The sequence below is a fragment of the Saccopteryx bilineata genome, chromosome 11 (genome assembly GCF_036850765.1).
Source record: "Saccopteryx bilineata isolate mSacBil1 chromosome 11, mSacBil1_pri_phased_curated, whole genome shotgun sequence".
In the NCBI taxonomy this organism is placed as follows: domain Eukaryota; kingdom Metazoa; phylum Chordata; class Mammalia; order Chiroptera; family Emballonuridae; genus Saccopteryx; species Saccopteryx bilineata.
The window spans coordinates 48,221,223-48,234,267 of record NC_089500.1 but is presented as its reverse complement, the minus strand read 5'-3'; the positions used below and the strand labels follow the sequence as shown (position 1 = coordinate 48,234,267).

General features: G+C 39.6%; 1 protein-coding gene across 4 annotated transcripts in view; it reads right to left on the bottom strand.

Moving 5' to 3' along the window:
- Nucleotides 1-13,045, bottom strand: part of CLUL1 (clusterin like 1) — a 52,820-nt gene that overhangs the window by 23,389 nt on the left and 16,386 nt on the right. For all 4 annotated transcript variants that reach the window (XM_066247598.1, XM_066247599.1, XM_066247600.1 and 1 more), the window contains exon 6: nt 2,045-2,182. In XM_066247598.1, the coding sequence (XP_066103695.1) occupies nt 2,045-2,182 (138 nt within the window). The remainder of the gene's footprint in view (nt 1-2,044; nt 2,183-13,045) is intronic.

Here is a 13,045-nt window from a genome sequence, read left to right as displayed (position 1 = left end):
CCCATTTGCTTCTCCACCCCCCCTCCTTCCTCTCTGTCTCTCTCTTCCCCTCCCGCAGCCAAGGCTCCATTGGAGCAAAGATGGCCCGGGCGCTGGGGATGGCTCCTTGGCCTCTGCCCCAGGCGCTAGAGTGGCTCTGGTCATGGCAGAGCGACGCCCTGGAGGGGCAGAGCATCGCTCCCTGGTGGGTAGAGCGTCGCCCCTGGTGGGCGTGCCAGGTGGATCCCGGTCGGGCGCATGCAGGAGTCTGTCTGACTGTCTCTCCCCGTTTTCCAGCTTCAGAAAAATACAAAAAAAAAAAAAAAAAAATCCACTATCTCTTATAGATAAAATAAAAAGAAAATTCTCCTTGTGGTGAGACCTCTTAGGACCTACTCTTTTAACCACTTTTGCATATGTTATATAGCAGCAATGCTAACTAGTTATCTTGCTGTGCATTATATCCCCAGTACTTATTTATGGTGTCACTGGAAGTTTGTACCTTTTGACCACCTTCCTCTAGTCCCCTATCCTATCTTCTGTATTATTTTATGACAATCAGTGAGAGATTATTCACTAAAGCTTCTAACTGGATGAAAGGAAATTAATGATGAGATGTTTGAGTGGAACTATTTTTATAGGTGGTTAGTATATTAGTATACATATTTTTTTCTTATGAAAACTTGTTTCTGTATGCAATCTCACAACTGTGACTTAAAAAACAAATAATGAGCATTATTAATACCTCAGATATTTTATTTAATCCTCACAATACCCATATGAAGTAGCTATATTAATCCCATTTTCCAAACGATAAAACGCAGGTGCAAAGAGTCACCCCATTAGCTATTCAGAAGAAATAAGACCCTGCTGGCTCTAAGATAAAGGTCCAGTTTATTTTCAACCTCTTACTCCAAGCCCTTAGCCATGCTTTTTTAGAATTTTTTTTTTTTCCTTTAGGACTTTGGCAAGATTCAACACAGAAGCATTGAAATCAAAAGCTCTTCTTGGCTTTTGCAAGAAATTTTGTGTTCAGGCACAAGCGGGTGAGAGGGGCAACTTTAGTTACAGAAGTAAAGGGAGAAGAGGGAAGGGAGGAGGACAAGCAGAAGGGTCAGGTCAGGTGGAGAGAAGGAATTCTCTCCTGGGGATGGAAGGAAGGCCATGGTCAGATCAGGAGGGCAAAATCTGCATGGGGTTTGTGAGGATAAGCCACTTTCCATTTTTAAATACCAATTACTAATTAACCCACTAAGTGGAAGAAGTTAATGCTGCTTTCAAAAAGAAAAAAGGGCCCTGGCTGGTTGGCTCAGTGGTAGAGCGTCAGCCTGGCGTCCAGAAGTCCCGGGTTCGATTCCTGGCCAGGGCACACAGGAGAAGCGTCCATCTGCTTCTCCACCCTTCCCCCTCTCCTTCCTCTCTGTCTCTCTCTTCCCCTCCCGCAGCCAAGGCTCCATTGGAGCAAAGATGACCCGGGCACGGGGGATGGCTCCTTGGCCTCTGCCCCAGGCGCTAGAGTGGCTCTGGTCGCAACAGAGCGACGCCCCGGAGGGGCAGAGCATCGCCTCCCTGGGCAGAGCGTCGCCCCCTGGTGGGCGTGCAGGTGGATCCTGGTCGGGCGCATGCGGGAGTCTGTCTGACTGTCTCTCCCCATTTCCAGCTTCAGAAAAATACAAAAAAAAAAAACAAAAAAAGAAAAAAAGTTCACTTGGCTAAAACTGTGCTTACATAAAGGGGAGATTGCCCACGCTGGTTGGTTTCTTTTCTCTTTGCAGCAAGAAGGAAGGAGTTGTTCTAATTTGTTCATAGTTCTTTTTTGTAGACATTTGTGTTTGTTGGTTCTTCAACCATAAAAACTTTCACAGGAACAGGGAGAAAATTTTAAAAAGGGAAAAAAGTGATTTCACCCATTTTTGAATAACAAAATTTAATAGCCCACACTGAGCATCTCCAACTGGAAATGAGCTCTCAAAAACAAGTGTTTTGAATCCACGCTAGTAAGAATGAGATTTTGGACCTCTGACCAGAATACTATTGAAACCCTGAGAAAATAATGATTATTTACCTTCCCAGAGGTAATCCTGACATTTTTGGCATCTTGCATGAAATTGGAAACATTCTGACAAGTTTTGGTCAAGTTCTCCACACAGTCCTCTGTCTTGCACAGGTGTTGTCTTTGAACTCAGGCCTCCAGGGTCAGCGTCTGCAGGCAACACAGCATTTACATATAGTATTAAAGTCTGTACTTTATTATTTTTTTTTAGATTTTATTTACTCAGTAGAGATTTTAGAGAGAGGAGAAAGACAGAGAGAAAGAAGGGGTAGAGGAGCAGGAAGCATCAATTCCCCTATGTGCCTTGACCAGGCAAGCCCAGGGTTTCGAACCGGTGACCTCAGCGTTCCAGGTTGATGTTTTATCCACTGCACCACACAGGTCAGGCTAGAGTCTGTACTTCAAGGGAGTGGATATAATGCCATTTCTTTTTCTTTCCAGTGCTTTCCAAAATCTTTTCATATACTGAATCAGAGGAATGTATGATGGTGCAACCATTTGCTAAGACAATTTGACATGTATTAAAAGTTGCATATATCTTTAAGTCAGCAATCTCATTACTATCATTATTACTCACCATTATTAGTATACTCACTTTAGCCTTCCTCCAAAAAGAATTTTATTCTCTCGAAGGAACCATAAGGAATTATTAGTGGTAACTACCTTTTGAAGAGACACCTGATGGGGTAGGAGAGTGCAACTTTCATTAATTTTGTTCCTTTGCATATATAAATTATTTTAAATTTACTGTGTCTTCTTTTTATCATTATTATTTTTTAATTCAATGGAGTTAACTAAATAGACTCTAAGCCACTTTTCTCTTTGGACTTGATTTTTTTTAAATACTAATATTTTAATTTTTTAAGATATAATTGGGAAGTACATTTGGAGTTTCAACAGTATATAAAATGCCTGTTTCTTAAATTAAGAAACAGGTAGGGATTGATTTATTACTATTTTTTTGCATTTCATATATAGTATTATGAACAATGGGTTGAAGACTTAGAAAAACATCTAAAGCATGTTGACTTTTGAAAAAACTTTTTTTCTGGAAGAATTAATTATTCATAAAAAATGATGATATAAAATAGAAGTCTATTCAGCAGAACACTGACAGTTCCCAACTGCGTGGGGTTTTTTTTAGGTAGTTTTGTGTGCTTTTTGGCTTTGTTTTTTGTGTTTTTTTTATTAATTTTAATGGGGTGACATTGATAAATCAGAGTACATATGTTCAAAGAAAACATCTCCAGATTATACTGAGATTTGATTATGTTGCATACCCCTCACCCAAAGTCAAATTGTCTTCAGTCACCTTCTATCTGGTTTTCTTTGTGCCTCTCCCCTGCCCCCACCCCCTTCTCCCCTTCCTCCTCCTTCTCCCCCCCCCCCCTTCGTTACCATCACATTCTTGTCCATGTCTCTGAGTGTCATTTTTATGTCCCATTTATGTATGGAATCATATAGTTCTTAGTTTTTTTCTGATTTACTTATTTCACTCAGTATAATGTTATCAAGATCCATCCATGTTATTGTAAATGATCCGATGTCATAATTTCTTATGGCTGAGTAGTATTCCATGGTATATATGTACCAAAGCTTTTTAATCCACTTGTCCACTGACAGACACTTGGACTGTTTTCAGATCTTTGCTATTGTGAACAATGCTGCCATAAACATGGGGGTGCATTTCTCCTTTTGGAACAGTGCTATGGTGTTCTTAGGATATATTCCTAAAAGTGGGATAGCTGGGTCAAAAGGCAGTTCCATTTTTAATTTTTTGAGGAATCTCATACTGTTTTCCACAGTGGCTGCACCAGTCTGCATTCCCACCAGCAGTGCAGGAGGGTTCCCTTTTCTCCACATCCTTGCCAGCACTTATTCTGTGTTGTTTTGTTGATTAGTGCCATTCTGACTGGTGTGAGGTGATATCTCATTGTGGTTTTAATTTGCATTTCTCTAATGATTAGTGATGTTGAGCGTTTTTTCATATGCCTATTGGCTATCTGTATGTCCTTTTTGGAGAAGTGTCTATTCATTTCTTTTGCCCATTTTTTGATTGGATTGTTTGTCTTCCTGGTGTTGAGTTTTATAAGTTCTTTATAAATTTTGGTTATTAACCCCTTATCAGATGTATTGTCAAATATGTTCTCCCATTGTGTAGTTTGTCTTTTTATTCTGTTCTTATTGTCTTTAGCTGTGCAAAAGCTTTTTAGTTTGATATAGTCCCAAACTAAAAAGTTTGTTTATCCTGTCTTTTATTTCACTTGCCCGTGGAGATAAATCAGCAAATATATTGCTGTGAGAGATGTTGGAGAGCTTACTGCCTGTTTTCTTCTAAGATGCTTATGGTTTCATGGCTTACATTTAAGTCTTTTATCCATTTTGAGTTTATTTTTGTGAATGGTGTAAGCTGGTGGTCTAGTTTCATTTTTTTGCAGATAGATGTCCAATTTTCCCAACACCATTTATTAAAAGGGCTGTCTTTACTTCATTGTATGCTCTTACCTCCTTTGTCAAATATCAGTTGTCCATAAAGCTGTGGGTTTATTTCGGGGCTCTCTGTTCTGTTCCATTAATCTGTATGCCTGTTCTTATGCTAGTATGAGGCTGTTTTGAGTACAATGGCCTTGTAGTATAACTTGATATTGGGAAGTGTGATAGCTCCCACTTTATTCTTCCTTTTCAAGATTGCTGAGGCTATTCGTGTTCTTTTTTGGTTCCATATAAATTTTTGAAATATGTGTTCTATATCTTTGAAGTATGTCATTGGTATTTTAATTGGTATTGCATTGAATTTATAAATTGCTTTGGGTAATATAGAATTTTAATAATGTTTATTCTTCCTAACCATGATCATGGTATATGCTTCCACTTGTTTGTATCTTCCTTGATTTCTTTTATCAATGTTTTATAATTTTCTGAGTACAAGTCTTTAATCTCCTTGATTAAATTTACTCCTAAGAGCTTTATTTATTTACTTATTTATTTATTTTTTTGGTTGCAATAGTGAAGGGTATTGTTTTCTTAATTTCTCTTTCTGACAGTTCATTGTTGGTGTATAAAAATGCCTCTGATTTCTGAGTATTAATTTTATATCCTGCCACCTTGCTGAATTCATTTATCAGGTCCAGTAGTTTTTTGACTGAGACTTTAGGGTTTTCTATATATGGTATCATATCATCTGCAAATAATGATAGTTTTACTTCTTCTTTCCCAATTTGGATGCCTTTTATTTCTTCTTCTTGTCTGATTGCTGTGGCTAGGACTTCCAGGACTATGTTGAATAAGAGTGGTGAAAGGGGGTACCCCCGCCTTGTTCCTGATCTTAAGGGGATTGCTTTTAATTTTTGCCCATTGAGTATGATGTTGGCTGTGGGTTTGTCATAGATGGCCTTTATCATGTTGAGGTATGTTCCCTGTATTCCCACTTTGCTGAGAGTTTTGATCATGAATGGGTGCTGGATTTTATCAAATGCTTTTTCTGCATCTATTGAAATTATCATGTAGTTTTCCTCCTTCCTTTTGTTTATGTGATGAATCACACTGATTGATTTGCAAATATTGTACCAGCCTTGCCTTCCCAGAATACATCCCACTTCATCATGGTGTATGATTTTTTTCATATATTGCTGGATCTGGTTTGCTAATATTTTATTGAGGATTTTACCATCTATATTCATCAGGAATATTGGTCTATAATTTTCTTTCTTTGTGTTGTCTTTGCCTGGTTTTGGAATCAGAATTATGCTTGCCTTATAAAAGGATCTTGGAAGTCTTCCTTCTTCTTGAATTTTTTGAAATAGCTTGAGAAGGATAGAAGTTAGTTCTTCTTTGAATATTTGGTAGAATTCACTTGTGAAGCCATCAGACCCAAGACTTTTCTTTGTTGGGAGTTTTTTGATAACTGTTTCTATCTCATTTGGTGTAATCAGTCTGTTTAGGTATTCTGATTCTTCCAGATTGATTTTTGGAAGATTGTATGTTTCAAGGAATTTGTCCATTTCATCTAGGTTGTCTAGTTTTTTGGCATACAGTTCTTCATAGTATTTTCTTACAATATTTTGTATTTCTGTTGTGTCAGTTGTTATTTCTCCACTCTCATTTCTAATTTTAATTTTATTTATTTGAGTCCTCTCTCTCTTTCTTTTTTTTTTTTTTTTTTTTTTGTATTTTTCTGAAGCTGGAAACGGAGGCATTAGACAGACTCCCACATGTGCCTGACCGGGATCCACCCGGCACGCCCACCAGGGGGCAATGCTCTGCCCATCTGGTGCGTTGTTCTGTTGCAACCAGAGCTACTCTAGCGCCTTAGGCAGAGGCCACAGAGCCATCCTCAGTGCCTGGGCCAACTTTCCTCCAATGGAGCCTTGGCTGCAGGAGGGGAAGAGAGAAACAGAGAGGAAGGAGAGGGGGAAGGGTGGAGAAGCAGATGGGCACTTCTCCTGTGTGCCCTGGCCGGGAATCAAACCCGGGACTCCTGCATGCCAGGCTGACGCTCTTCCACTGAGCAAACCAGCCAGGGCCTCCTCTCTCCTTTTTTCTTGGTGAGTCTAGTTAAAGGTTCATCAATCTTGTTTACCTTTTCAGAGAACCAGTTCCTGGTTTCACTGATCCTCTGTATTGTTTCTTTAGTCTCTATGTCATTTATTTCTGCTCTGATCTTTATTATTTCCTTCCTTCTACTACTTCTGGGCTTTACTTGCTATTCATTTTCTAGTTCTTTTAGGTTCAGGGTTAAGTTGTTTATTTGAGCTTTTTATAGCTTCTTAAAGTATGCCTGTAGTGCTATGAACTTCCCTATCAGTACTGTTTTTGCTGCATCCCATAAATTTTGAGTTGTTGTATGCTCATTATCATTCGTTTCTAGAAATTTTTTTATTTCTTCTTTGATCTCATTGTTAATCCATTCGTTATTTAATACCATGCTATTTAGTTTCCATGTGTTGGAGAATTTTTGAGTTTTTCTGTTGTGGTTGATGTCTAGTTTCATGCCATTGTGATGAGAGAAAATGCTTGATATGATTTCAAGCTTCTTAAATTTGTTGAGACCGCTTTTGTGCCCTAAATTGTGGTCTATGCTAGAGCATGAGCACCTGAAAAGAATGTATATTCTGCTGCTTTAGTGTGAAAGGTTCTAAAGATGATCTATTAAATCCAGTTGATCTAGTGTGTCCTTTAAGTCTGCTGTTTCTTTGTTAATTTTCTTTCTTGAGGATCTATCTAGTGATGTTAGTGGGGTATTGAAATCCCCTACTATTATAGTATTGCTGTTGATCTCGCCCTTTAAGTCCATCAAAGTCTGCTTTATATATTCAGGTGCTCCTATATTAGGTGCGTAGATATTTATATGGTTATATCTTCCTGTTGGATTGCTCCCTTTATCATTATCTAGTGACCTTCTTTATCTCTTACTATAGCCTTTGTTTTAAACTCCATTTTGTCTGATATAAGTATTGCTACCCCAGCTTTTTTTCATTTCCATTTGCATGAAGTATTTTTTTCCATCATTTTACCTTCAGTCTATGTGCATCTTTTGTTTTTGTTGTGTCTCTTATAGACAGTATATGCACAGGTCCTGTTTTCTTATCCATGCAGCTACCCTATGTCTTTTGATTGGATCATTTAATTCATTTACATTTAAGGTTATTATTGATATGTAGTTGTTTATTGCCATTTTATTCTTTAAAGCTGTATTCCTCTTTTGCTGTATTCTTTTCCCACTTTGATCTGTTTACAACAGGCCCCTTAACATTTCCTGCAGCATTGGTTTGGTTGTAATGAATTCCTTGAGTTTTTTTGGTCCAGGAAGCTTTTTATTTTTCCTTCAATTTTAAATGATAGCTTTGCTGGATAAAGTAGTCTTGGTTGTAGGTTCTTGTTCTGCATTACTTTGAATAGTTTTTGCCATTCCCTTCTGGTCTCAAGTGTTTCTGTTGAGAAGTCGGATGTCATCCTTATGGGGGCTCCTTTGTAGGTGGTAGCCTTTTTTTCTCTAGCAGTTTTTAATATTTTCTCTTTGTCACTTAGCTTTGGTATTTTAATTATGATGTGTCTTGGTGTAGATTTCTTTGGGTTTCTCTCTAATGGAGTTCTTTGTGCTTCTTGAACTTGTGAGAGGTCTTTGTTGCATTAATTAGGGAAGTTTTCAGCTATGATATGATTGAACAAAGTCTTACTCCCTTGTTCTTTCTCTTTTTCTTCAGGAACCCCTATGATGTGGATCCTCTTTCTCTTCATGTTGTCACAGAGCTCTCTTAGAGTTTCCTCAGACTTTTTGAGTCTCTTTTCTTTTTTCTGCTCTGCTTCTTTGCCTTTGTTCAATTTTTCCTCCAACTCACTGATTCAATCCTCAGCTTCATCCATCCTGTTTATTATTCCTTCCATTATGGTCTTCATTTCTGATATTGTATTTGTGATCTCTGACTGATTCTTTTTTAATATTTCAATGTCCTTTTTTATACTTGCTATTTCTTTATTTAGGTGTTTGTAATGACCATCCATTGTTGTTCTAAGATCCCTAAGCGTCCTAACAATCATTATTTTAAACTCTGCATCTGGAAGTTTGGTTATTTCCATATCACTCAGTTCATTTCCTGGAGGTTTCTCTTGTGGTTTCATTTGGATTGCACTTCTCTGTCTTCTTATTATGTCTGTGTGTTTGGGTGTATTGTTTGTAGAGCTAGTTGAGTCTAGGCTTGGTGTTGTCTGCCTCCAATTTTCAATTGTGTTATTTCTAGGTCTTCTTGGGTTGACATCAGCTGTTATTTTTAATCCACTGTCGGATTTGGCTTTACTAGTAGAGCCTCTTTGAAGTCTTGATTTGTTTGTTTTCTTCTCAGTTTTCTTAACATGGTGGTAATCTTGTTTACTGATCTCAGCAGGGGCTTATTTGAAACTGTAACCAGGAATGTGGTGGGTGTAACCTGAGCCTCTGAAGGCCTGATCTGCCAGTTACTCTCTCTGGGGGCGGGGTGTTTTCTCATCTTCAGTAGAGGGAAGTGTATCGCAGATCTCCATGGAGACCTAAATTACTGCCTCTCCTCCCCACTTTGTTTTCAGCTGTGTCTTGTAGAGACATAGGAGCTGTAGAGATGTCTGGATATGGGTTATCGGGAACTACTTTAGTCTTTGTTGGGTGGAAGGATCAATCCCTTCCCCAGCTATGGCTGCCTCCAGCACTGGATAAGTCAGCTTCTCAGGTCATCTTATGCATTCCTCTGCCCCTCACTGTCTGTCTCTCTCTCTCACCCCTTTCCTTTTGGAAGACAAGTCAGCCCTTTCAACATACCTCGTTCCCAGGTCCCCAGGCAAGTGGCTGTGAGCAATATTTTCTGCTATTTTCCTTGGAGTGAGAGCCGTTCTGGGCTCTCAGCCTCACCCCCCCTTCCATTCCTGTAAGCAGGGGAGACCCACCGCTCCTCAGTGCTCCCAAGAAGGCTCGGTGTGGCTTCTTCTTTGCTCCTTGGTATTTTTTGTTTTTTTAAATTTTATTTATTTTTTTACAGAGACAGAGAGTGAGTCAGAGAGAGGGATAGACAGGGACAGACAGACAGGAACAGAGAGAGATGAGAAGCATCAATCATTAGTTTTTCATTGCGCGTTGCAACACCTTGGTTGTTCATTGATTGCTTTCTTATATGTACCTTGACCGCGGGCCTTCAGCAGACCGAGTAACCCTTTGCTGGAGCCAGTGACCTTGGGTTCAAGCTGGTGGGCTTCAAACCAGATGAGCCTGCACTCAAGCTCGTGACCTTGGGGTCTCGAACCCAGGTCCTCTGCATCCCAGTCCGACACTTTATCCACTGTGCCACCGCCTGGTCAGGCTGCTCCTCGGTTTTTGAGAGCTATTCTTGTAGTCCAGAGTTGGTTTTTCATGTTGATTATTCCTAAGTTAATTTGTAATCCAGTTTGGTGGTGTGAGCTGGGAGTCTGTGCATCTGCCTACTCTGCTGCATCTTCCCCAACTGCATGTTTTATATTTAAAACATTTATTATATTATTGATTTATAACCTGATGCTTTTGTTATATTTAATCCTTGACATTTAAAAATGAACCATTTCATTTTGAGATATGTTGTGCAGCCTGTTTCTTAAAAACCTCTGAAGCATTTGTTAGATCATATAGTGTGTAAGGCAACCGTCTTCTTCTTTGGATAGAAAGTCATTTTCTCTCAGCTCCCAGCTCTAGATTTAGTAGTATCTCCTCTTGCCCTCCAGGACCTCTGAATTCTACTGTAGAACTTATTTCTGCTTTATATACTGTTTACTTTCTTATTTTTGCTATGAGGCTCTGACTCCTTTGAGGGAAGGAATTTGGTCTTGTCATTTTAATCTTTTTATTTTTCCATACCTTCTGTCATTTTACTTACAATATGGTAATGTAATTGCCCACTGTCCTATCTGTTTTCCTTTCTCTGGACTGAGCTCCTAAAAGTCAGGTGTCACAATCATTTTGTCCTCCTTCTCCTGCTCTTCCTCCTCTGCCTCCTGCTCTTCCTCCTCCTCCTCCTCCTTCTCCTTCTACTTCTCCTTTTCCTCCTCCTTCTTTTTCTTCCTCTTCCTCTTCCTCTCCTCCTCCTCTTCGTCCTCTTCCTCTTCTCCTTCTTCCTCTTCTCCTTTTCTTCTTTTTCCTCTTCCTCTTTCTCTCCTCCTCCTGTTTCTCCTCCTCTTCCTTCTTATTTTCCTTCTTTGACTCTTTAAATTGATTGAGAGAGAGAGAGAGAGAGAGAGAGAGAGAGAAGTATCTTGTATCTACCCTGGCCAGGGATCAAACCTGCAACCTCGGCATATTGGGCTGATGTTGGGAAAATGCTGTAACCAATCATCTTATTTCTCACACCTAGATTAATACCTGGTATATAGATCAGGGAAAACAAACTTCAGGTCCCTATGACACCAATTCCACATTCTATAACCACAGCAGTGACCCATCAGCTCACTTCAGTCACATGATGACAGAGCCTCAGGACCCTTCTAGGCAGCTACTTCTGTCCAATGCCATCCCTGATATAAATTCTTTATTTTCCTTCCTGTCTCTGTTTCCCCCCATATGGGAAATTTAAGGTCAGCAAACACTCTAAATGTAGGATTGGAACCCAGATCTCCCAGCACACAGCACTATGTCAAGCTACACCACCACACAGTTTTATTGAACAAGATCTCACCTATTCTTTCCAGGGATTTATAAGGCAAGTAAAGGAAACATATAAAGCTATTTTATTCTCTTTCAACAAATTCAGGAACTCAGATCTTAAAGACCAAAGTAGAAAAGAAATTCTTCCATATGGAGACTATCATGAAATAACACACAATAAAATAAAAAATAGTATTAAATAAGATATTTTATGTGTTTATTATTGCCTCTTTCCTTTCAATAATATTTGTCATTCAGTTTTAGCTATTTTTCTAATTTTGCTTTTTAGGACGATCATGATAAAACCCATCTATGATGGTTGCCAGATACCAAGTACTCAGCAAATATTGGCCCTTGTACTTAACCAGAGATGTTAAATAGTTTCCTATTTTTATTGTAACAAATTACTGCAAATTTAGTGGTTTGAAGTAACACATTATCTTATAGTTCTGTGGGTCAGAAGTCTGAAATGGGTCTCACAGGGCTATAATTAATGTGTTGGCAGTGTGTTTTTCCCTAGAAACTCTAGGAAGGAATCCATTTCCATGCCTTTCCAGTTTCTGGAGGCCACCTGTATTCCTTGGCTCATGGCCCCTTCCTCTATATTCAGAGCCAACCAAGTAGGGCCAAGTCCTTCTCATGCTGCCATCTCTCTTGATTCTTTTCTGCTTCCTTTTTTTTCCTTTCTTTTTTTGTGACAGAGACAGAGAAAAAGAAAGGGGGGGGTACAGGTAGGGACAGACCAAAAGGGAGAGAGATGAGAAGCATCAGTTCTTCATTGTAGCACTTTAGTTGTTCATTGATTGCTTTTTCATACGTGCCTTGACTGGGGGTGGGGGGGCTACAACAGAGCTAGTGACCACTTGCTCAAGCCAGCAACCTTGGGCTTCAAGCTAGCGACCTTGGGCTTCAAGCCAGTGACCTATGGGCTCAAGCCAGCAACCATGGGGTCATGTCTACAATCCCGTGCTCAAGCTGGTGAACCTGCGCTCAAGCCGGATGATCCTGTGATCAGGCCAGCGACCTCCAGGTTTCGAACCTGGGTCTTCTGTGTCCCAGTCCAACACTCTATCCACTGCACCACCACCTGGTCAGACCAGGCCTGCCTATTTTTGATAAATAGTCCTCATGTGTTCATCTGAGAAGAGAATGTCTCCTCTATTGAACTTGCTGCATACCGTCTGGTAAGTGTAGGAGCATTGGAGAAAGAAGAGTATAAAGGTGTAACAGGCTCTTTTTGTTTGTTATTTTTTGTTTTTAAGCTTTGGATTTATAGGGGACCCTGGATCTCCAAGTTATCACCAAAGTGAAGGTGGTATGAGGGTCAGGGAGAGAGCGCTCATGAGCCAGCTGAGAGTAGGGGTTGGTCCCAAAGTGTCTGAATGAGGAGGAACCTCTGGAAGACTGGTGGAAACCCATATTCTGAGTTGGTAAGGGAGGAGGGAGTTATAGTGTTGGGAAATTGTTTAGATTTCAGTGGTCTGAGTTACTAGTACTTCTGTGCACATTTGAATGTAGCAGCATGTATATGATTGCTACACAATGTGAAAGAGAGGATCAGAGTGGGGCATAACTCAGTTTTAATGAACACATTCTGAAGATTATTTCAAGACAATAACTACTTAAAGCATCAGGCAAAAATTATTCAGTATCATCCCTGCGTTGATATATTGTCTACAGGGGGTCTCAGGTTATAACACAGTTTCCATTTCTACAACAGTGATATAACCTGAATTTTAGTGTAAATCGAAACACACTCTAGCTTAAGTCACTTACTTATCCTAACACAGTTGTAAAATCATAATCTAGAAAATAAAAACAGCCCTGGCCGGTTGGCTCAGTGGTAGAGTGTCAGCCTAGCATGCAGAAGTCCCGGGTTC